Source organism: Cnephaeus nilssonii (genome assembly GCF_951640355.1).
Source record: "Cnephaeus nilssonii genome assembly, chromosome: 5".
In the NCBI taxonomy this organism is placed as follows: Eukaryota; Metazoa; Chordata; class Mammalia; order Chiroptera; family Vespertilionidae; genus Cnephaeus; species Cnephaeus nilssonii.
Window position 1 is genome coordinate 20793589 of NC_137076.1, and position 24351 is coordinate 20817939.

The 24351-nt window shown below is 39.6% G+C and overlaps 1 protein-coding gene across 1 annotated transcript; it reads right to left on the reverse strand.

Moving 5' to 3' along the window:
* Positions 1-4096: 4096 nt before the first annotated feature.
* Positions 4097-24351, reverse strand: LOC307100479 (olfactory receptor 7A17-like; the record flags this gene model as incomplete). Its single annotated transcript, XM_079772948.1, has 2 exons — positions 4097-4916; positions 24176-24351. The coding sequence occupies 2 exons, from the start codon at positions 24349-24351 to the stop codon at positions 4097-4099; spliced, it is 996 nt and encodes a 331-aa protein (XP_079629074.1).

Consider the following 24351-nt stretch of genomic DNA (forward strand, 5'->3'; position numbering starts at 1 on the left):
CTGAAAATATCAGGGTAACACTTTGTAAAGTATATGATAGTCTAAGCACTATGTTGTGCTCCTGCAACTAATAAAAAAAAATATTGGAAGTTAACAGTATTTGAAACAAGTCTGATACTGAGAAATTTGTCTGACTGGTCTTTGGGTCTTCAAAGCATAGATTTTTGGTGGGGACACAACCCCTGATATTTCTAGAAAATGACTATTTCCTTCTTTAAGAAATGGGGGATATTTGTTCCTTTCGTATAAAACCTTGGGCTCTATGCTATTTGGCTTCATGACAGAACAATTAGGAATTTCATAGATATAGCACAAGTTAGGAACTGCCATTTAGTCCCTCACTATAAAATGTTTATTAAATATAAGGGATACATTTAGATGTTATGCACCATAACCCAGCTTAGCACATTATAACAATTGGCAAATGTATGTTTTACCGACATGCATTTTGTGAGGTAGTACATCTATACTAGTAAACTACCTTCTCCAATACAGAAATGGGGCAAAGAGGGATTTAATGTTGTGCTCAGAGGTATAAGCCAAGAAAGGGAAGGGATTTTGATTGGAATCAGTCAGGACACTTCCAGTTCTGAGATTCTGGGGCAGTGGTTCTCAAACAGAGATGACTTTATCCCTGGGGATATTGTAATGTCTGAAGGGAGCCTGGGAAACACCTACAATTCACAGGACAGCACCCAGCAGGAATAGTTATGCAGCTCCAATTGTCAATAGTGAAAAGGTGTGAACACCTATTCTAGACCAGCAGCTCTTCATTTTAAGGCAAACAGATCACCAAAGTTTCTAGCTCAAATGCAAATTCTAATTGATCAAATCTCCACAGTGCCCAGAGACTGCACTTCTGACAAGCTCCCAGGTGATGTTGATGCTGCAGGTCCTCCCGATCTGTGGACCACACTTGGAGTAGGTGGGCTGTGGCTCTGTGTCAGAGTCTGGTGTAGGTAATTTTAGGTCTTCTCCACCAGGAATCTTCTGTGTATGTAATTTTGAAAGACAAGTTTTTCTCTCAATCTTAAGAGGAGGATAAATTCTGTTTGATTATTTTATATTAGGGATTCTGGTGACATCAAATAATTTATACCTGGAAAAGGCTTTATAGTAGGCAGAATAAGGGCCTCAAAAGATGTCACAATCCTAATTTGGAGAACCTTGGAATGTGTTATCTCACAGAACAGGCTTACTAAAATAGTAGAAATAAAATTTTTAGCTAAGGAGATTAGCTCAGGTTACCCAGGTTGAACTAGTGTCATCTCAATGGTCTTCTAAGAAGTAGAAGAAGAATTGGAGTCAGAGGACATTTGAAGATGCTATGTTGCTGGTATTGATGATGGAGGAAGGGCCATGGCCCAAGGAATGCAGGTGGCCTCTATAATCTGGAATAGGAATTGAGAATAGGAAAGAATTTGGAATGGGATTGGAAAGGGATTTCATTCTACCCTGGATCACTCAGAAAATCCATGCCCAGCAGTCATTTTGTTCTAAGCCTTTTATTACCCATTTCAGGGATCTGCTCTCTAGAACTTTAAGATAGGGAATGTTTTGTTTTAAGCCACTAGTGTGGTAATTTGCTACAACAGCAATGCGAAACTGATATAATCATTTATCCAGTAAGATATTGTTAGAGGGAACTGAAGTTAAGCCTTGCAAATCATTCAGCTAGCTTCCCTTGGGCAAAGGTATTTTGGGTTGAAATCCCACATTATATAGAAAAAATTGGAGCTAATTTAAAGCTATTGGCCCCATAGATGGTATAAAAAAATTCCCACCATGCAAATGTAAATGTGGTTCTGACCTTGTGGCCTTTCAGGCATTAAGATAGAAAAAATAATTCATTAAAATTAAGGTCACACATTTCACTTTAAATCTGTGTCAAATTTTCTATTTTTTTCTATTTCATGTTAATTCACACATTTCTTTTTTATTTGTATATTCTTCAAATTTCTCTCAAGGTTTCTTTCATAATAATAGATGGGATTGTGAATGAGCTTGTGTGTATGTACATATATATGTGTTAGTGTGTACATGAAATATATATACAAGTGAACACACATACACACACTGCTCACGCTTGAACATTTTCTTTGGACTCAACAAAGTATTTTTAACATTTTATTTATCCCTTGCAGCATCTGTTTGAAGTAAGGTTTATTATTCCACATTATCTTCAGAAAGAAGAAAACTGAAGACATGTGGAGTACATTTTTGACAGTAACATAATGCAATAAAAGCTTATTGTGCATCATCTCAAATTACATATACCCACTATATATTCTTAATTTATATATTGCTTGTTTTTTATATATATATGGCTTCTTTAGTTCAGCAAATTGTATATTTAAAATGTTTGCAGTTTGTTTTATGCAATTATACTTCAATAAATTAGTTAGAATTAAAAATTCTACTGATTGATAACCCATGTCAGATTAAGAGCACAGGTAGCTGCATCACACAGGACAGTGGTGGTGAATAGATCTTATAACTGGGAAGAAAGCAAGGTTTCATATATAAATATGGGAACTGTGATTTAAATTAAGGCAATTCACATTTGATAAACTATTTTTACATAAACTGTAAGATCAGCACAAACACACACATATATGTATTAAACATCACATATTGATTGAAGAAAGAAGTGCAATACAGATGCACAAAACATCATGAAAGAGGTTTAGAAACATAGCGAAGCGACACATGATTAGCCAAGAATAATAGATCAGAACAATGTCCCACCATACAATCCCATTTGATTATGAAGTCATTATAGTCAAACAAGTCCTTTTAGGATGGCTTATTATATAGCAATAGCAGTCTGATGCAATAATAAAAGCAAACAAAACTGAGATCAATTATAATCATATGCTTTTCCCCATTGTAGGCATTTGTACAGATATTTGAAGGTAACATTCATGATTACTTTGTGATGGAAGTTTATTTCAGATAACTGCATTAAAAAGTATCTCCATTGAGGTTCCCTTGCAGGTAACCAGAAAAGGTTGAAAGAATATGCATGTTGGTGCAAAACTTATGACATAGTCACAGAACTGGACAGGAATCCAAGCTTCCTAGTGTGTCATCCTTTGGTATACATATATGACATATCTATAGATCACATATTAGTATACATAATGAATGAAATGGTTAATTCCCTAACCTTTAAGTGGTTATGACAATAGAGTAGGGTGAGATGCTTCATTTAGAACAATAGAGGGAATCACAGTGGAAGCAGGAAGATAGGTCAACAGAAAGCATCATTATAACAAGCAAAACATCAAAATAATAAATCCCTTTACATATGAACACTGACCTTACATACAACAATAAGTAAACATACACCATGAAAAAATAGTTTGCATAGTCAGAAATGTATGACTTAAAGTTTTGCTTCCTCATACTTAAAGTCATCTCTGACCCGAAGGGCATATTATGTCAAACAATTTCTAGATATTTGTGTTCCAATATTGACAAGAACTGGAGACATGTATTTGATTTTCAGTGACTATGGTAAGAATAAGGTCAGCAAGCTAAATAAGATACAGGGTCCTAACGAAGGAAGAGAAGCCAATGAACTCTTATAACACACACTGTCTGTTAAAGTCTACATTTTCAGAAAGAGCAGTTATGGTAGTGATATATGAAGAAATGTAGTATGAAAAGGGTTAATCTGAGCTCTTATATTTTCCTCTCCTATGAAATTATATAAGTGGCTTTGGTTACCAGGTACAGTTTATTTCAATTGAAGTAGTACAATTTGTGGTTTTTTTTTTAGTAAAATGAAAGAAAAATTAGTATGATAAATTTCATTAAAAAATGTTCTTAAGAAATTCATGTAACTTCACAAGATAAATGGGAATTTCCAAATATTTCATCCACGGTTGGGAATCATTTGGGAGAAAAGACAAACCACAAAGGAAAAGGTGTCAGATATCACAACATCAAGAAATTGATAAAGCTATACAATTAAATTATATAGAAATCATAAAAAAAGAAAATTCATGAAATGAGCAGAGAGAGTACATTCTACTTCCACAACCAGATGTAAAAATCACGACATCTGGCTCTGAAGCTTTGAGTCCAGCTATCATGTGCATTTCTTCAGCCCTAGGACAATTGGTCCTTTCATAAATGCTATCCCAAGAAATCTTTTCAGAGCCCTCTTTATGTCCTTGTTCCTGAGACTGTAGAAGAAGGGGTTCAGCATGGGTGTGAGCACGGTGTACATCACCGAGGCTGTTGCACTTGAGTGTGAGCTTTGGGTAACAGCAGAGCTGAGGTACACTCCTAGGCTTGTTCCATAAAAAAGGGAGACAACCAAGAGGTGAGACGCACAGGTAGAAAATGCTTTATACTTCCCCTGAGCTGATGGGATTCTACATATGGAGACAACTATCTTAGAGTAAGAGTAAAGGATACAAACAAAGGGACCACCACCCAGGAGAACAGCTCCAAAATACATCACCATGTTATTAAGAAAGTTGTCAGAACGGGCGAGTTGGATCACCTGATTGAGTTCACAGAAAAAATGTGGAATTTCCAAATCTGAATAGAAAGATAGTCGCAACACCATTAAGCATTGTAACAAAGCATACAGGGCACTCATGATCCAGGACACCAGAACTAACAGTCCACAGAGCCGAGGGTTCATGATGACCATGTAGTGCAGGGGGTGGCAGATGGCCACATACCTGTCATAGGCCATCACGGTCAGCAGGGAGTTGTCCAGTACTACAAATAGTACAAAAAAACACATCTGTGTGATGCAGCCTCCATAGGTTATGGCTTTGGTTAGTGTCTGGATGTTCCACAGCATCTTTGGGATTGTGGTGGAGGTGAAACAGATGTCTACCAAGGACAGGTTGGAGAGGAAGAAGTACATGGGTGTGTGGAGGTGGGAGTCTGAGCTGATGGCCAGGGTGATGAGAAGGTTTCCCAACACAGTGATCAGGTACATGGAGAGGAAAAGCCCAAATATGAGTGATTGCAATTCTGGTTTCTCTGATAATCCCAGAAGAAGAAATTCTGAAAATTCTGTGAGGTTCCCAAGTTCCATGTGATGAATGTGACTACCAGGATATAGGAAAAGTAACATGACTAATTTCCCAACAAGCAAGCGTTAGTAACCTAGCATAAAAGCTACCTTCTATATTTTGGAATCAAGGAACTAATTTCGGTATTTGGTGTGTCTGGTCTCCTTTAGAATATCTCTAGTTCCATTTCTCATTAAAATTTTCTTTTCCATGTGAAGATGCATGAAAAATTCTTGTGTATTACTCAGTTCTTTTAAGAAAAAAAATAAAAAAAAGGAATGGTTGTGGTGTAACACGGCCATCATAGTTAATAGTACTATTTTGTGTACTTGGAAGTAGCTAGAGTGTATATTTTAATTGCTCGTATGACAAGAAAAAAATGTAGCTATTGTTGTGAAAGATGTTAACTAGACATACTGTGCAGGTCATAATGCAATATACACAAATACAGAATCATTATGTGGTACCCCTGAAACTAATAAAATGTGTTATGTCAATTATTCTTCAATTTAAAAAATTAATAAAGCAATGGAGGTAACACTGTAGGACTGACTGTTTGGACCACACAAAACGAATGAACATTATTCATTCTCCACAACCTTTTATAATACATGTTAAAACGAAATGAAAAACAGTCAGTTTGTGTAAAAATCTCCAATTCTTCTTAGAAAGAGTCCAATAAAAAATTGAATAAGGGAATATAGCAAACAATATTGTGATAAGTCTGCACGGTGACCAATGATTACTCGACTTGGTGTGGCAATCACATTGTAATGTATATAAATGTAGAATCAATATGTTGTATACCCGAAACTAGTTTAATATTGTATACAAACTATACTTACATAAAAAATGAAACAACTTTGTTTACACTATTCAAAAGTAACAAACTATCTGGTATAACACAGTGAACGTTATATTGGTCGCCATCTATACTTTAATTTAAAATAAATTAATAAACAAGTAAAGAAAATAACTTGCACAAACAAATTTTAACACAGAGACTTAATATGGCCCACAAACCAACAAATTTTATTACTCATTCTTATAGGTAATTAAATAAATACAATGTGAAACTCATTATCTTACTCATTTTCCCCTACAAATAAAAAATTTTTAAATGTGAATAGCCAAGGTAAGAGAACATACTGAGAAATGTATGTCTCATGCACTGTGATTGCAAAGGTGTATTTGCAGCCTTCCTGGGTCTGGATCTTTCTCATCCATATAGAAACATAGTCTAATATGCCCAATCTTAAAATTTAAAAAATGCTCTCACTTCAATATATATTACTCCATAGCTAATAACCTATTTGTCTATTCCTGTTAATGGATGAAGTCCTTGAACTTATGGTCTACTTCTACTGGAAGGACTTTACACCTCCAATGCCCTTTCTTAATTTGTCTGCTATTAACACCATTTGATTGTCAACATTAAAACTTACATTTCTGACTGCATTGTTCACTTTCCCTAGAGCATCATGAATAAATACATTAATGTATTCGTAAAGCCAGCTGACAACCACAGTGATCACCGGTACCTGGGCTATGTTTGAATGGTTCTGTGGTGACTTTATGTATAAGTTCTTGGCTTTCAGTCCCTCTGATCCTTTCCTGCCATGTCTGTTGGGCTCTGGGACTCACCTGGATGGGAATTCTGAGAAGAACTTTCCATGTGGAGGTCCAAATCCTTGCCTGGATGGTTGATGATGCAGACCAGATCTCTGTCCCAGACAAGACAACAAGGCGTCAAGCATTGGTCTCCCAGACAGATTTAGGACTACAAAAAAAAAAAAATGACCAAGTTCCTTCCAACCAAAGGTTGCACATGGTGAGGGTCGGCGGTAGAGGTGCTATTTACGTGCTCTGTGAATGATCATTAGGCACTCTTACTTCTTGTTACTCTAACCTGTAAGCAGAGGATTCCCCTGGGGACACTACTCTGAACACAATGGAAATTTTTCCTACCCATCCTGGTACCTAGGTGACTATGTAATAAGTCATGTGAGTGCAGTTGTTATTAGTCCTTCATTAAATGCCCTGCTTTCCTGAAGTCTATGCCTCCCAGCACCTCATGTCAATTCTGAGTTAAAGTTTCTGAATGGATGAAACTAGAGGGTATGATGCTCAGTGAAATAATTCAGTCAGAGAAAGACAAATGCCATATGATTTCACATATTTATCCAATATAAAGAGCAAAATAAAGAAAAAAACTTCCAACAGATTCATAGACAAAGAGAATAGTCTGGTGGTTGCCAGAGGGCAGAGCAGGTTGGGGAACTGGGATTAAATGGTAAAGGGATGAAAAGAGAAAATTGGTAATTATTAAATAGTCATGGGGAAACTGGCTGGCTTGGCTCATTTGATAGATCCTTGGTCCAGGGACTGAAAGGTCCCGAGTTTGACTTCTGGCCAATTGCACGGGACTTCTTTCCAGGTTTGATCCCAGCTCCTGGCAGGCATGCGTGCTGGAGACAACTAATACATACGTCTCTCTCACATGGATGTTTCTCTTTCTCCCTCTCTCCCGTCCCTTTCACTCACTCTAAAAATCAATGGGACAATATCCTCAGGATTAACAACAACATCAAAATAGTCTCAGGGATATAAAGTACAACAAAGGAAATATAATCAATAATATTGCAATAACTATGTATGAGGTCAATTTGGTACTGAAATATCAGAGGGGGACACATATACACACTAGTATATGACATTCTAACCACTATTTTATATACCTGAACCCAAAACAAAATAATACTGAACGTAAACTGTATTTGAAAAACGTCTAATACTGACAAATTTGTCTGACTGGTCTTTGGGTTTTCAAAGCATTGATATATGGTGGGGACACAACCACTGATATATCTAGAAAATTACTTTTTCCCTGTTCAAGAAAAGGGAGATATTTATTTCTTTAGTATAAAACCTTGGTTTTTATACTACTTGGCTTCATGATGGTTTAGCCAAAACAATTAGAAATTGTTTATTATACTATAAAATGTATATTAAATATAAGAGATACATTTAGATTTTATGCACCATAACCCAGGGGAGCACATTATAACAATTGCCAAATGGATGTTTTGCAAAAATGCATTTTGTGGGGTAGTACATTTATAAACTACCTTCTCTAAAATAGAAATGGGACTTAGCAAGATTTCCTTGTAAATATATACTAGAGGCCTGGTGCACAAAATTCTTGCATGGGGAGGGGAACGGGTCCCTTAGCCCGGTCTATACCATCTCCAATCCAGGACTCCTTGGGTAATGTCTGACTGCCGGCAGTCAGTCATCCCTCTCCCAATCCAGGACCGCTGCTCCTAACCGCTCACCTGCCAGCCTGCCTGATTTCCCCTAACCACTTCTACCTGCTAGCCAGGTCACCCCTAACCGCCTCTGCCTGCTGACCTGATTGCCCCTAACTGCCCTCCCTCCCCCCCCCCCCCCCCGTGCCAGACTGATTGCCCTGTCTCTCTCTGCAGGCCTGATCACCCCCTATTATCCTCCCCCGCTGGACTGATCACCCCCTAATGGTCATCCTCTGCCAGCCTGATTGCCCTCTAACTGTTCCCCTGCCTGCCTGATCACCCCAACTACCTCTGCCTCTGCCCCCATGGCTTTGTCTAAAAGGACATTCAGAAGTTCTTTTGGCTGTCTGTTCTAATTAGCATATTATGATTTTATTAGTATAGAAGACGAGAGACCCGGTGAACCAATTTGCGCACCTGTGGGATCTCTCATCCTGGCCTGCACCCACCTGCAAATCCAGGACCCCTAGGGGGATGTCAGAGGCCTGGAGCATGAATTTGGCCTGATCCCCACAGGCCAGGCTGAGGGACCCTACCTGTTCATGGATCCATGCAATAGGCCTCTAGTATGCATATAAGATCTTTGGTTAATCTCTTCCTGCCCTCCACCTCCCCTCTTCCCTCTAAGAGTCATCAGTCTGTTCCATGTTTCCATGCTTGTGCACTGAGCATCTGCCCTCTGCTGGTCAGTGCGTGTCATAGCTACTGGTTCAACAGCCAAATTGTCACTTAGGCTTTTATATATATATTTGTTTTTTTTTAAATTTATTTCAGAGAGGATGGGCGAGGAAGGGAGAACTATCAATGATGATTCTCTACGGGGATCTTCTACATGCCTCCTCTGGCGATTCCCCTGTACACCCATACCAGGGATTGAGACTACAAACTGGGCAAGTGCCTTCACTGGAAATTGAACTATGACATCCTGGGTCAACATAGGCGGCAACAGTGGGTTTTAATTTTGTGCTCAAAGGTATAAGCCAATAAAGAGATGGAGTTTTGCCGTGGCTGAACAGTGGACCCTGAGCATTGGATAAATGTTTACTCTGACACATGATTACTGTGAAAGAGAGGGATAAGGGACTGCTTGGCTATAGGAACGAGATAGCCTTGTTCACCTGCCTCTACAGGCATTTATTGTAACAGCAGTTTGGGATAAAATTTAACTTTTATATACAATCAGTAGGGTAAGTATTCTTGTTAGGACACATGTCTGCAGTGTCCTTTAAGCAAGGACATCTAAAAATTAAGAATAAAGATTCTGGTAAACAAAACAATCCAATCAAAAAATGGGCAATGGATCTAAATAGACAATTACTGAAAGAGGACATACAGAAGGCCTAGAGACATATGAAAACATGCTCAAAGTCACTAATCATTCGAGAAATGCAAATCAAAACAACAATGAGGCACCATTTCACACTTGTCAGAATGGCTATCATCAACAAATCAACAAACGACAAGTGCTGGAGAAATGGGAACCCTCTTGACTGCTGGTAGGAATGCAGAGTGGTGCAACAACTGTGGAAAACAGTATGGAATTTCCTCAGAAAGTTAAAAATGGAACTCCCATTTGAACCCATAATCCCACCTCTAGGAATATATCCTAAGAAATCAGAAACACCAATCAGAAGGAATATATGCACCCCTAAGTTCATAGCAGCACAATTTACAACAGTTAAGATTTGGAAACAGCCTAAGTGCCCATCAGCAGATGAGTGGATTAGAAAACAGTGGTACATCCACACAATGGAATGTACTTTTTTATGCTGCTGTAAAAAAGAAACAATTCTTTCCATTTGAAACAGCATGGATTGACCTGGAGAACATTATGCTAAGTGAAATAACCTAGTCAGAGAAAGATAAATATCACATGATCTCACTGATATCTATATATATAAAAGGCTAATATGCAAAGTGTCCCCTCGGGAGTTCGACTGGGAGACCAGGAGTTCAATTCCTTGCTATGACATATGCTGACCACCAGTGGTTGGTAAAGAATGAAGGAAGGCCCTGGCCGGTAGCTGGCAGCTGGGGAAGGAAGGCCTTGGCCGGCAGCCAGAAGGCCCAGATTGGCCCTGATCACCTGCCAGGCCTAGGGACCCTACCCATGTACAAATTTCCCACACCGATCCTCTAGTGTGAGACACAATGAACAACATAAACTGAGGAACAAAATTAGATCCAGAGACAAAGAAACACTGAACAAACTGTCTGACCTCAGAGCAAAGGCAGGGTGTGTGCGGGGGTAAGGGATCAACCAAGGACTTGTATGCATGCATATTATCATAACCAATGGACAAGGACACTGGGGTGATGGGGGCTTTTCTTGGAAGGTGGGAGTGGTTGGGGGGGTTGATCAGGAAAAAAGGAGACATATGTAATACTTCAAACAATTAAGAAGTAAAGATTCCAGCAAACACCTGAGGGTCTGCACATACACAGACTTGTTTGAAAAGGTCAAGGAACAATTAGGGATGGTTGCCTTCAGCCAACTCCCCTAGGTCAGAATTTCCTCCTTACAAACTTTCCAACCAAGTCTTCCTCGCTCCTCCAGAGTTATGATTGCAATCAGTCAGGACACTTCCAGTTTTGAGATCTGGGGTAGTGGTTCTCAAACAGAGATGACTTTGCTCCAGGGGATATTAAAATGTCTGAAAACAGCCCTAGCGAGTTTGGCTCCATGGATAGAGCGCCGCCCTGAGGACTGAAGGGTCCCGGGTTTGTTTCAGGTCCAAGGGCACATTCCTGGGTTGGGGGCTGATCCCCAGTGTGGGCCGTGCAGGAGGCAGCCAATCAATAATTCTCTCTAATCATTGATTTTTCTATCTCTCTCTCCCTCTCCCTTCCTCTCTGAAATCAATAAAAATATATTTAAAAAATAAATGAATAAAAAATAAATAAAATGTCTAAAAAGAGGCTGCTAAACACCTATAATGCACAGGACAGCTCCCAGCACATCTAGTTATCCAGGTCCCAGTGTTAACTGTGAAAAAGAGGGAACACCTATCCTAGAACAACACCTCAACATTTCATAGGCATACAAATCACCAAAGTTTGCAGCTCAAATGCAAATTCTGATTGATCAAGCCTGCGGTAGGCCTGGAGTCTGCATTTCTGACAGGTGATGTTGATGCTGCAGGTCCGCCTGGTCTGTGGGGTCTGTGGGCCACACTTTGTGTAGTTGGGTCATGGCTCTGGGTCAGAGTCTGTTGTAGGAAAATTTAGGTCTTCTCCACTAGAAATCTTCTGTATATGTAATTTTGAAAGATAAGTTTTCTCTCACTAAAGGTGAGGATAAATTCTGTGTTTTGTTCTTTTATTTTTAGGGTTCCAAAGTGACATCAAAATAATTTATACCTGAAAAGGGCTTTGTAATAGGTGAATAAGGACCTCAAAAGATTTCAACGTCCTGATTAGGAGAACTTTGGAATGTTAGCTCACAGAACAGGGTAACTAAGATAGATGAAATGAAATTATTAGGTAAAGAGATTATCTCAGATTACCCAGGTTGGTCTAATGTCATCACAGGGGTCCTCTAAATGTGGAAGAGAGTAGAAGAAGAATTGGAGTCAGAGAGACATTTGAAGATGCTATGCTGCTGGTATTGAAGGTGGAGGAAGGGCCATGGGCCAAGGGATTCAGGGAGATTCTAGAATCTGGAATAGGAATTGAGAATAGGAAAGGAGTTGGACAGGGATTGCATTTTCCTTGGACCGCCCAGAAAAATGCAAGCCCGACAGTCATTTTGATCTAAGCCCTATAAGACACAAGTTAGGCTTTTAACCTCTAGTACTTAAAGATAGAAAGCTCTTTGTTTTAAGTCACGAGTGTGGTAATTTGTTACACCAACAATAGCAAACTGATACATACATTCACCCAGTAAAATATTGTGAGAGAAACTATGTTTAAGCCTTAAAAACCATTCAGACAACTGTCCTTGGCCAAAGGTATTTTGTGTCAAAATTCTACGGTACATAGAAAAAAATTAGAACTATTTGTGTCCATAGATGATACAAAGAATTTCCCATCATGTAAATGCACATGTTGTTCTGATCTTGAGGCCTTTGAGGTATTAAGATACAAAAATAATACCTTAAGATCAATTTTGCATATTTTACTTTAAATTTTTGTGTCAAAATTTTGATATTTTTTATATTTCATGTTAATTCACACATTTCTTTTTTAAAATTTCTACATTCTCTATATTTCTCTCAAGGTTTGTTTCATCATAAGAGATTGGATTCTTATTGAGTCTGGGTGTATGTACATATGTGTGCGTGATTGTGTTTATTTGACCGATGTATACAAGTGCACACACATACACACACTACTCACTCCTGAATATTTTCTTTGGACTCAAAAAAGTATATTTAACATTTTATTTATCTCTTACCATATCAGGTTGAAGTTAATTATTCCACAGTATCTACAGAAAGAGGAAAACTGAAGCCAGGTGGATTACGTTTTTAACAATAACATAATGCACTAAAAACTTGTTATGTATCATTTCAAGTTATGTACAAATGGAGCCACACACTATATATTATTAATTTATGTATGGATTCTTCATTCTGCAAATTGTACATTTAATGTTTGTGCAGCTTATTGTGTTCCATTACACTCCAATAAATTATTGAGGATTAAAAATTTTTGTGATGTATAACTCATGTCAGACCAAGAGCACAGGCAGCTGAGTAACACCAGACTCCAGTGGTAAATATATCTTACTAGAGGACTGGTGCATGAAATTTGTGCACTGGGGGGGAGGTGTCCATCAGCCCAGCCTGCACCTTTTCCAATCTGGGACCCCTTGGTGGATGTCCGACTGCTGGTTTAGACCAGGATTTGGACATCCCTCTCACATTCCGGTACTGCTGGCTCCCAACCTCTTGCCTGCCTGCCTGCCTGATTGCCCCTAACCACTCCCCTGCTAGCCTGATCAATGCCTAACTGCTCCCCTGCTGGCCCAATCACCCCCAACTGCCCCCCTGTTGGCCTGCTCATCCCTACCTTTCCTCCCCACTGGCCTGCTCACCCCCAACTGCCCCCCTGCTGGCCTGCTCACTCCAAACTTCTGCCCCTGCTCTCCTGATCACCTCCAATTGACCCCCAATGATGGCCTACTCTCCCCAACTGGCCCCCGTGCTGGTATGCTTACCCTCAACGGCCCTGCCTCCTACCAGCCTGATCACCCACAACTACCATCCCATCCTGGCCTGATCACCCACAACTGCCCTCCCCTCTTGGCCTCTATCCGCCTTTACCTTGGCTCTGCCACCATGGCTTTGTCCAGAAGAATGGCCAGAAGGTGTCATGGAAGGTCTCCCAGTCAAATTAGCATATTACCCTTTTATTAGTATAGATAACTGGAAGAGAGCAAGGTCTGTGATATTAAATTAAGTAAAGGAACTGTGATATTAAATTAAGGCAATTCACACTTGATAAACTTTTTTTACATAAAGTGTAAGATCAAGACACACATACACCCCCATAGATCTCTATCTCTATCTATATCTATAATCATATCTCTATCTCTATCTCTATCTCTATCTCTATCTCTATCTCTATCTCTACCTCTATCTCTCTATATCTATATCTGTATCTATATCTATACCTTATTTTTATCTATATATATCTGAGTCTCCAATTAGCTAATAGTGTGAAAATGAATGCATTTTTAATGTTTGATATATATATATATATATATATATATATATATATATATATACACAGATATATAAAACATAAAAAATTGGATAAAGGAAGAAATCCAATACATTATGAAAGAGGTTTAGAAACATAATGTAGTAACTAATGATGAGTCCAGAAGTGATCAGAAAAACTCCTACATAAAATCCTATCTTATTATAAAGGCATTATATTAAAACAAATACTTTTAGGGTGGCTTTTTATTCAGAAATAACTAACTGATACAATAATAAAAGAAAAGAAAACAGATCAATTAAAATAATATTCTTTTCCGAATCTAGGCGTTTATACAGATATTTGAAGATGGCATTCCAATTATACTGTTAATAAAGTTTATTTCAGATAACTGCAACAAAAGTGACTCCACTGAGATTCCCTTGTAGGTAATCTGAAGACCTTTAAAGAATATGCATGTTTTTTTTTTGTTTTTTTGGGTTTTTTTTAGAATATGCATGTTTGTATAAAACCTATGACTCTGAGTCACAGAACTGGACAGCATTTCAAGCTTTTGCTCACTTATGTACACATAAGACATATCTATAGATCGCATTGTTTATATAATAGATGATAATGATATGGTTCATTCCCTATTTCTTTGGTGGTTAAGACAATTTTTAGAGTAGGAGGAGATGCTTCATTTAAAATAACAGAGGGAATCCTATTTATAAGCTGCAATGAAAGTTTCCAAGTGGAAATAGGAAGATAGTTCAATAGGAAACATCAATACACCTAACAAAGCACCACAGTGATAAATCCTTTATACATGGACATCGACCTTACATACATCAATGATTAACTTACACCATGAAAAAAAAAGTTGGCATAGCAATAAATGTATGCCTTAAATTTTGCTTCCTTATACTTAAGGTCAATTTTTTTATTAAGGTATTATATGTGTACCTATCTTACCATTGCCCCCCGCCACCCTCCCATATATGCCCTCACACCCCACAGTTTTGCATCCATTGGTTATGTTTATATGCATGCATACAAGTCCTTTGGTTGATCTCTTATCTTCCCCACCTCTCCCTAACCTTCCTGCTGTAATTTGACAGACTGTTTGATGCTTTACTGCCTCTGTATCTATCTTTTTGTTCAAGTTTATAATGATCTTTATTATCCATAAATGAGTGAGATCATGTGGTATTTTTCTTTCATCGACTGGCTTATTTCACTCAGCATAATGTTCTCCAATTCCATCCAGGTTGCTTCAAATGGTAAGAATTCCTTCTTTTTTATGGCAGCATAATATTCCATTGTGTAGATGTACCATAGTTTTCTGATCCAGTCATCAGCTGATGGGCACCTAGGCTGCTTCCAGATCTTAGCTATTGTAAATTGTGCTGCTATGAACATAGGGGTGCATATATCCTTTCTTAGTGGTGTTCCCAATTTCTTAGGATATATTCCTAGGAGTGGGATTACTGGGTCAAATGGGAGTTCCATTTTCAGTTTTTTGAGGAAACTCTATACTGTTCTCCACAGTGGCTGCACCAGTCTGCATTCCCATCAGCAGTGCAGGAGGGTTCCTTTTTCTCCGCATCCTTGCCAACACTTGTCGTTTGTTGATGATAGCCATTCTGACAGGTGTGAAATGGTACTGCATTGTTGTTTTGATTTGCATCTCTCGGATAATTAGTGACTTTGAGCATGTTTTCATGTGTCTCTTGGCCTTCCTTCTGTCTTCTTTTGAAAAGATTCTATTTAGGTCCGTTGCCCATTTTTTATTGGATCATTTATCTTCCTTTTATTAAGTTGTATAAGCTGCCTGTAGATGTTGGAGATTAAACCTTTATCAGTGATAGCATTTGCAAATATGTTCTCCCATGCAGTGGGCTTTCTTGTTGTTTTGTTGATAGTTTCTTTTGTGTAAGAAAGCTTTTTATTTTGATTGTAGTCCCATTTGTTTATTTTCTCTTTAGCTTCCATTGCCCTAGGGGCAGTATCGGTGAAGAAGTTCTTTTGGCATATGTCTGAGATTTTGCTGCCTGTGGATTCCTCTAGTATTTTTATGGTTTCCCATCTTATGTTTAAGTCCTGTATCCATTTTGAGTTTATTTTTGTGTATGGCGTAAGTTGGTGATCTAGCTTCATTTTTTTGCATGTATCTGTCCAATTTTTCCAACACCATTTATTGAAGAGACTGTCTTTATTCAATTGTATGTTCATGCCTCCTTTGTCAAATATTAATTGAGCATAGTGGTTTGGGTCGATATCTGGATTCTCTATTCTGTTCCATTGATCTATATGTCTGTTCTTGTGCCAGTACCAGGCTGTTTTGAGAACAGTGGCTTTGTAATACAGCTTGAAATCTGGTATTGAGATTCCACCTACTTTATTCTTCTTTCTCAGGATTGCTGTGGCTATTCGGGATCTTTTTTTATTCCAGATGAATTTTTGGAGAGTTCTTTCAAGGTCTGTGAAATATGCCGTGGGTATTTTAATGGGGGAGTGCATTGAATCTGTATATTGCTTTGGGTAGTATGGACATTTTAATGATGTTGATTCTACCAATCCATGAACATGGTATGTTCTTCCATGTGTTTACGTCTTCCTCTATCTCTTTTGTCAGTGTCCTGTAGTTTTCCGTGTATAGGTCTTTTACCTCCTTAGTTAAGTTTATTCCTAGGTATCTTAATTTTTTTGGTGCGATGGTAAATGGGATTGCATTTTTAGTCTCTCTTTCTGTAAGGTCACTATTGGTGTATAGAAATGGCATAGATTTCTTGGCGTTAATTTTGTATCCTGCTACATTGCCGAATTCATTTATTAAGTCTATTAGTTTTTTGATGGAGCCATTCGGATTTTTTATGTACAATATCATGTCGTCTGCAAATAAAGACAGCTTTACTTGTTCTTTTCCAATTTGGATGCCTCTTATTTCTTCTTCTTGTCTAATTGCAATGGCTAATACTTCCAGTACTATGTCAAACAGGAGTGGTGAGAGTGGGCATCCCTGTCTTGTTCCTCTTCTTAGGGGAAATGGTTTTAGTTTTTGTCCATTCAGTATGATGTTTGCTGTGGGTTTATCATATATAGCTTTTATTATGTTGAGGTATGAGCCTTCTATTCCCACCTTGTTGAGAGTTTTTATCAAGAAAGGGTGTTGGATTTTGTCAAATGCTTTTTCTGCATCAATTGATATGACTATGTGATTTTTATTTCTCAATTTGTTTATGTGATGTATCACGTTTATTGATTTGCGGATATTGTACCATCCTTGCATCCCTGGGATAAATCCTACTTGGTTATGGTGTATGATCTTTCTGATGTACTGCTGTAGCCGATTGGCTAGAATTTTGTTGAGGATTTTGGCATCTATGTTCATGAGGGATATTGGTCTGTAATTCTCTTTCATTGTGTTGTCTTTATCTGGTTTTGGTATTAGGGTGATGCTGGCTTCATAGATGGAGCTTGGAAGTGTTCCTTCCTCTTGAATTTTTTGGAATAGTCTGAGGAGGATAGGTTTTAGTTCTCCCTTGAATGTTTGGTAAAACTCTCCTGTGAAGCCATCAGGCCCCGGGTTTTGTTTGCCGGAAGCTTTTTGATGACTGCTTCAATTTCATCCATAGTTACTTGCCTATTGAGCTGTTTAGATTCTTTCTGATTGATTTTTGGAAGGTTATATTATTCTAGGAATATGTCCATTTCCTCCAGGTTGTCCAGTTTGTTGGAATAGAGTTGTTTGTATTACTTTGTAACAATCCTTTGTATCTCAGCGGGGTCTGTTGTTATTTCACCTCTTTCATTTCTGATTTTGTTTATTTGGGTCCTCTCTCTTTGCTTCTTGGTGAGCCTGGTTAGAGGTCCATCAATGTTGTTTATCCTTTCAAAGAACCAGCTCTTGGTTTTGTTGATCTTTTGTATTGTTTCTTTGGTCTCTATGTCATTTATCTCCGCTCTGATCTTTGTTATTTCCTTCCTTCTGGTTACACTGGGCTATTTTTGCTGCTCTTTTTCTAACTCTTTGAGTTGTAGGGTTAGGTAATTTATTACCATTGTTTCTTGTTTTTTTTGCAATAGGCTTGTAGAGCTATGAACTTCTCTCTCAAGACTGATTTCACTGTGTCCCATAGATTTTGGATTGTTGTGTTTTCATTGTCATTTGTTGCCATGATGTTTTTTATTTCTTCCTTGATCTCTCTGGTGACCCAGTTATTGTTTAATAGCATGCTGTTTAGTCTCCATGTGTTTGATTTCTTTGGATTGTATTTATTGTAGTTGATTTCCAGTTTATTCCACTGTGATCTGAGAAGATGCTTGATATAATTTCTATCTTCTTGAATTTGAAGAGACTTTGCCTGTGACCCAGCATATGGTCTATCTTTGAAAATTACTCATGTGCACTTGAGAAGAATGTATATTCTGTGGCTTTGGGGTGAAATGTTCTGAAGATGTCAATTAATTCCATGTGGTCTAGTGAGTCATTTAGGATTGATGTTTCTTTGCTGATTTTTTGTTTAGAGGATTTGTCCAATGGTGATAGTGGGGTATTAAAGTTTCCTACTATGATTGTATTGCTATTAATCTCTCCCTTGATATCCTCCAGGAGTTTTTTTATGTATTTGGGTGCTCCTATATTGGGTGCATATATCTTTACCAGAATTATTTCTTCTTGTTTGATTTCTCCGTTTAGTATTATGAAGTGGCCTTCCTTATCTCTTGTTATGGCATTTACTTTGAGGTCTATTTTGTCAGATATAAGTATTGCTACCCCAGCTTTTTCTTCTTTTCCATTTGCCTGAAAGATATTTTTCTATCCCTTCACTTTCAATCTGTGTGAATTTCTTGTTCTGAGGTGGGTCTCTTGTAGACAGCATATATATGGGTCATGTTTTTTTATCCATTCAGCCACTCGATGTCTTGATTGGAGCATTTAATCCATTTACATTTAAAGTTATTACTGAAAGGTATTTGTTTTTAGTCATATCTATTTTTGTGTCTGTATTCCTTCTTACCTTTTTATTTATTTATTTCTTTTTTTTTTTACAGTATTCCCTTTAGCATTTCTTGCATTGCTGGTTTGGTGGTGATAAACTCCCTGATTGTAGCTATATCACTTTTCATTTCTTCCTGATTCTTGCATAAGTTGTTGATTTTTTCATTCATCCGATGTATAAATTCCACGACCATTACTCTGAACTCTTTTTCGGTCATGTTGCAAGCTTCAGTTTCACTAATTTCCTTTCTTGGTGACTCCACATTTTCTTTCCTCTGTGAGTTATTTCGTCTCCCCATTCTGACTATCACCAGAAAGCTCAAGCTTCAGTTTGCGTGGACCGGGTCCGTGTGCTTTGGGGACTTCGCTCCACCCGAGTTTCACTGAAGTGCTCTGACACTAGGATGTGTGGCTGCCTTTGGTTGGTGGGAACCAGGCTTGCCCAGGGTCAGTGTCCACAGTGTTCCGTGTGGTCTCTTGTGCACACTTAGAATCAGGGGCCCTGTCTGCACCACACTGTTGATATGTGCAGAAAATGAGATCCTTAGCTTGTGCCAGGAGTCAGAGTTTCCCTGTGTCTGCACCAAGAATCGAGTGTCAGAGTCTCTGTTGCCTTGTGCAGTTTCTCGTTGAGAATCAGGGTGCGCATGAACCAACAATTGGGGTCACTGGCTCTTAGTGTGAATGCGCTATGAGTCAGGGATCCCAGGAAGCTGTGTCCGGCGTGCCAAATTCCCTGAAATGGAGCTGCGCCCTGTGTGTGCTCTCTCTACTGAGCCAAACCGGCTAGGGCTTCCCATACTCTCAAATTCCTGAAGGTGAGCTGCCTCCTTGCACTTCCCAGATTCTCCGAAGGGGGGCGGAGTCCGTCCTGCATGCAAAATTCCCCAAAGGGGAGCCCTTCTGTGCACACTCTAAGATTCCCGAAGGCTAGCTGTGACCCGCAAGCCAAATTTCCCCAAATTCCCCGAAGGGGAGCCCTCTGTGCGCGCTGTTAGATTTCCCCAAAGGGGAACTGTTTCTGTCCCGCGTGCCAAATTCCCTAAAGGGGAGCGCGTACCTGCGCAAAGCTCTGCAGCTTGGGTGAGGGGCGGGTCGATGAGTTACTATGGCGCTAATGCTGAAGAGGATGCAAAGAAAAAGAACCCTCATGCACTGCTGGTGGGAATGCAGACTGGTGCCAGCATTGTGGAAAATAGTATGACATTTCCTCAAAAAATCAAAAATGGAACTCCCCTTTAACCCAATAATCCTACTTCTAGGGAAATATCCCAAAAACCAGAAACACAAATCAGAAAGGATATATGCACCCCTATGTTCATAGCAGCACAATTTATAATAGCTAATATTTGGAAATAGCCTAAGTGCCCATCAGCAGATGAGTGGATTAAAAACCTGTGGTATATCTATATAATGGAATACTATGCTTCTATAAAAAAGAAGGAACTCTTACCATTTGCAACAACATGGATGGACATGGAGAGCATTATGCTAAGTGAAATAAGCCAGTCAGAGAAAGAGAAATATCACACGATCTCACTCATTTGTGCAATATAATGAACAACATAAACTGATGAACAAAAATAAAGCCAGAGGGGGAAATATAATATTTTTGAATATAATAGAAGTAATCCTGTTAATTTGCATATTTTTAATATTTCCTACAACTTTGGTAATATAACTCAGGAAGATGCACAATAAGTTTTAACTGCATTATGTTACTGTTAAAAATGTAATTCATCTGGCTTCACTTTTCTTCTTACTGTAGTTAATGTGGAATAATAAACCTTAACTTCAACCCAACATGGTAAAGATGATTAGGCCTGCCCTCCCCCATCCCCGCCCTCACTCGCACCTGTCTTGGCTGCCTTGGGGCTGCTTGCTCACCAGCTCCGCCCCTGGCCACAGCAGGTCGGAGCCTGCCAGTTGGGGGCAGCTCCTGCATTGAGTGTCTCTTCCTTGTTGGTCAGTGCATGTCATAGAAACCAGTCGTTCTGCCATTTGGACAATTTGCATATTAGGGTTTTATATAGATAGATTCTTTATCCCAATGTAGGCAATTATACATATATTTGAAGATAGGATTCATGATTACTCTGTTATTAAAGTATATTTCAGATAACTGCATTAAAAGTGACTCCATTAAAATTCCCTTCTAGGTAACCAGAAGAGCTTGAAAGAATATGCATGTTTGTGTAAACCTTATAACTCTGAATCACAGACCTGGACAGAAATTTAAGCTCTCTGCTGAGTTACTCTTTACTAACTTATGTACATACTAGAGGCCTGGTGCATGGAGCTAGTTTCAGCCCAATCCATGCAGGCCAGGCCCAGGGACCCCACTGGTCCAAGAATTGGTGCACCGGGCCAGTTTCAGCCTAATGCGCACAGGCCAGGCCAAGGGAACCCACCAGTGCTTGGATTCTAGTCTATACAAATAAAATGGTAATATGCTAATTAGATTGGACGTTTTCTGGTTGTCCTTTGGGATGTCCTTCCAGACAAAGCCGCAGTGGCTGTGAGGGCCGAAGGCAGGCAGCCATGGTGGCGGCTGCGAGGGTTGAGGGCAGGCCACTGTTGAGGCCAGCAATGGTAGCAGCAGCAGGGTGATGGGGGTGCGCCTTCCCCTGATCGCCAGATTGCCTCCTGCAGAGGAAGGCCAGAGGCAGCAGCAGTGGCGGGGTGATGGGGGCAGTGCCTTCCCTGATTGGCCTGGCCATTTCCTGCAGAGGGAGGCCAGAGGCAGCAGCAGCAGGGTGATGGGGGTGCGCTTTCCCCTGATCAGTCTGGTCGCCTCCCACAGAGGGAGGCCAGAGGCAGCAGCAGAAGCTGGGGTGATGGAGGCGCACCTTCCCCTGATTGGCCCTGTGGCTTAGGCCTGCTTCCCATGGGACATCCCCTGAGGGCTCCCGGACTGTGAGAGGGGGCAGGCTGGGCTGAGGGACCACCCCCCACTGCTGTGGCCGGCTAGAGGGAGGGAAGCTCAGGTCCAGCTGGAGGAGGGAATCCTGGGGCCAGGTGCAGAGGCCAAGGCAGAGGTAGTTAGGGGTGATCAGGCAGGCAGAAGAGCAGTTAGGGATGATCAGGTAGGCAGGCAGGTTAGTGGTTAGGAGCCAGTGGTCCCAGATTGTGAGAGGGAATCCCTACTGCCAGTTTAGGCTGGGTCCCAGATTGGAGAGAGTGCAGGCCAGGCTGAGGGACACTCCCCCCTGTACGAATTTTGTGCACCAGGCCTCTAGTATGCATATAAGATCTTTGGTTAATCTCTTCATGCCATCTTCCTCCCCTCTTGCCTCTGAGATTCATCAGTCTGTTCCATGTTTCCATGCCTGTGGTTTCCGCTCCTGCATTGAGCATCTGCCCCCTGGTGGTCAATGTGCATCATAGCTATTGGCCAGTTGGCCAATCATATATATATCATCAATAGATGATAACAATATAGTTCATTCCCTATCCCTTTAGTAGTTAAGACAATATTTACAGTAGGAGAACATGCTTTATTTAGAATAACAGAGGGACTCCCATTTGTAGGCAGCAATGAAAGTTTTCAAGTGGAAGCAGGAAGATAGTTCCATAGGAAACATCATTACACCAAACAAAGCACCACGGTGATAAATCCCTTCGCACATGGACACCAATCTTACATATATCAATAATTAAACTTACACCATGAAAAAATACTTTGCATTGTAATAAATGTATGCCTAAAAAATTTTGCTTCCTTATATTTAAAGTCATCTCTGACTCTAAGGGCATATTATGTCAAACAATTAGGACCAGAATTAGAGATATGGACTTGATTACCAGTATAATAATGACTATGATAAGAATGTGGACACCAAGTGAAATAAAATACAGGATCCTAATGAGGGAACACAGCCAGATGACCTTGTACAACAAACACTATGTTAAAGTCTGCATTTTCAGAAAGAGCAGGTATGGTAGTGATATATGAAGAAATGATGTATAAAAAGGGTTAAACTGTGCTCTTATATTTTTCTCTCCTATGAAATGATACAAATGGCTTTGGTTACTAAATGCATTTATTTCATAGAAGTAGTACAACTCATGATTTTTCTTTTAGTAAAATGAAAGAAAAATTACTCAGTATGATAGATTGCATTTCAAAATAGATTGTTCTTAAGAAATCCATGTAGTCTCATGAGATAAATGGGAATTTCCAAATATTTCATCCAAGGTTGGGAATCAACTTGGGAGAGGAGAAAATGACATAGGGAAAGCTGTTAGATATCAGAAAGTAAAAAAATTCATAAAGAGATTCAATTAAATTGTATAGAAATCATAGAAAGAGAAACTCTAGGAATAAACAGAGAGAGTAAATTCTACATCCACAATATCTGGCTCTGAGGCTTTGAGTCCAGTTATCATGTGCATTTCCTCAGCCCTATAACAATGGGTATTTTATAGCTACTATCACAACAAGTCTTTTGAGAGCCCGTTTTATGTCTTTGTTCCTGAGACTGTAGATGAAGGGGTTCAGCATGGGTGTGAGCACTGTGTACATCACTGAGGCTGTTGCACTTGAGCTCTCGGTAACAGCAGAGCTGAGGTACACTTCTAGGCTTGTACCATAAAACAAGGAGACAACCGACAGGTGAGACACACATGTAGAAAATGCTTTATACTTCCCCTGAGCTGATGGGATTCCACATATGGAGGACACTATCTTAGAGTAAGGGTAAAGGATACCAACAAGGGGACCACCACCCAAGAGCACAGCTACAAAATACATCACCATGTTATTAAGAAAGGTGTCAGAACAGGCGAGTTGGACCATCTGTTTGATTTCACACAAAAAGTGGGAGATTTCCAGGTCTGGACAGAAGGTTAGTCTCAACACCACTAAGCATTGTAACAGGGAATGCAATACATTCATAATCCAGGACCCCAGAACCAGCAGTCCACAGAGCCAAAGGTCTATGATGACAATGTAGTGCAGGGGGTGGCAGATGGCCACAAACGGGTCATAGGCCATCACAGTCAGGAGGAAGTTGTCCAGTCCTGCAAATAACAAGAAAAAATTCATCTGGGTGATGCAGCCTTCATAGGTTATGGCTCTGTTTTGTTTCTGGATGTTCCATAGCATCTTTGGGATGGCGGTGGAGGTGAAACAGATGTCTACCAAGGACAGGTTGGAGAGGAAGAAGTACATGGGTGTGTGGAGGTGGGAGTCTGAGCTGACGGCCAGGATGATGAGCAGGTTTCCCAACACAGTGATCAGGTACATGGAGAGGAAAAGCCCAAATATGAGGGGCTGCAGTTCTGGTTCCTCTGATAATCCCAGAAGGAGAAATTCTGAAAATCCTGTAACATTCCTTAGTTCCAT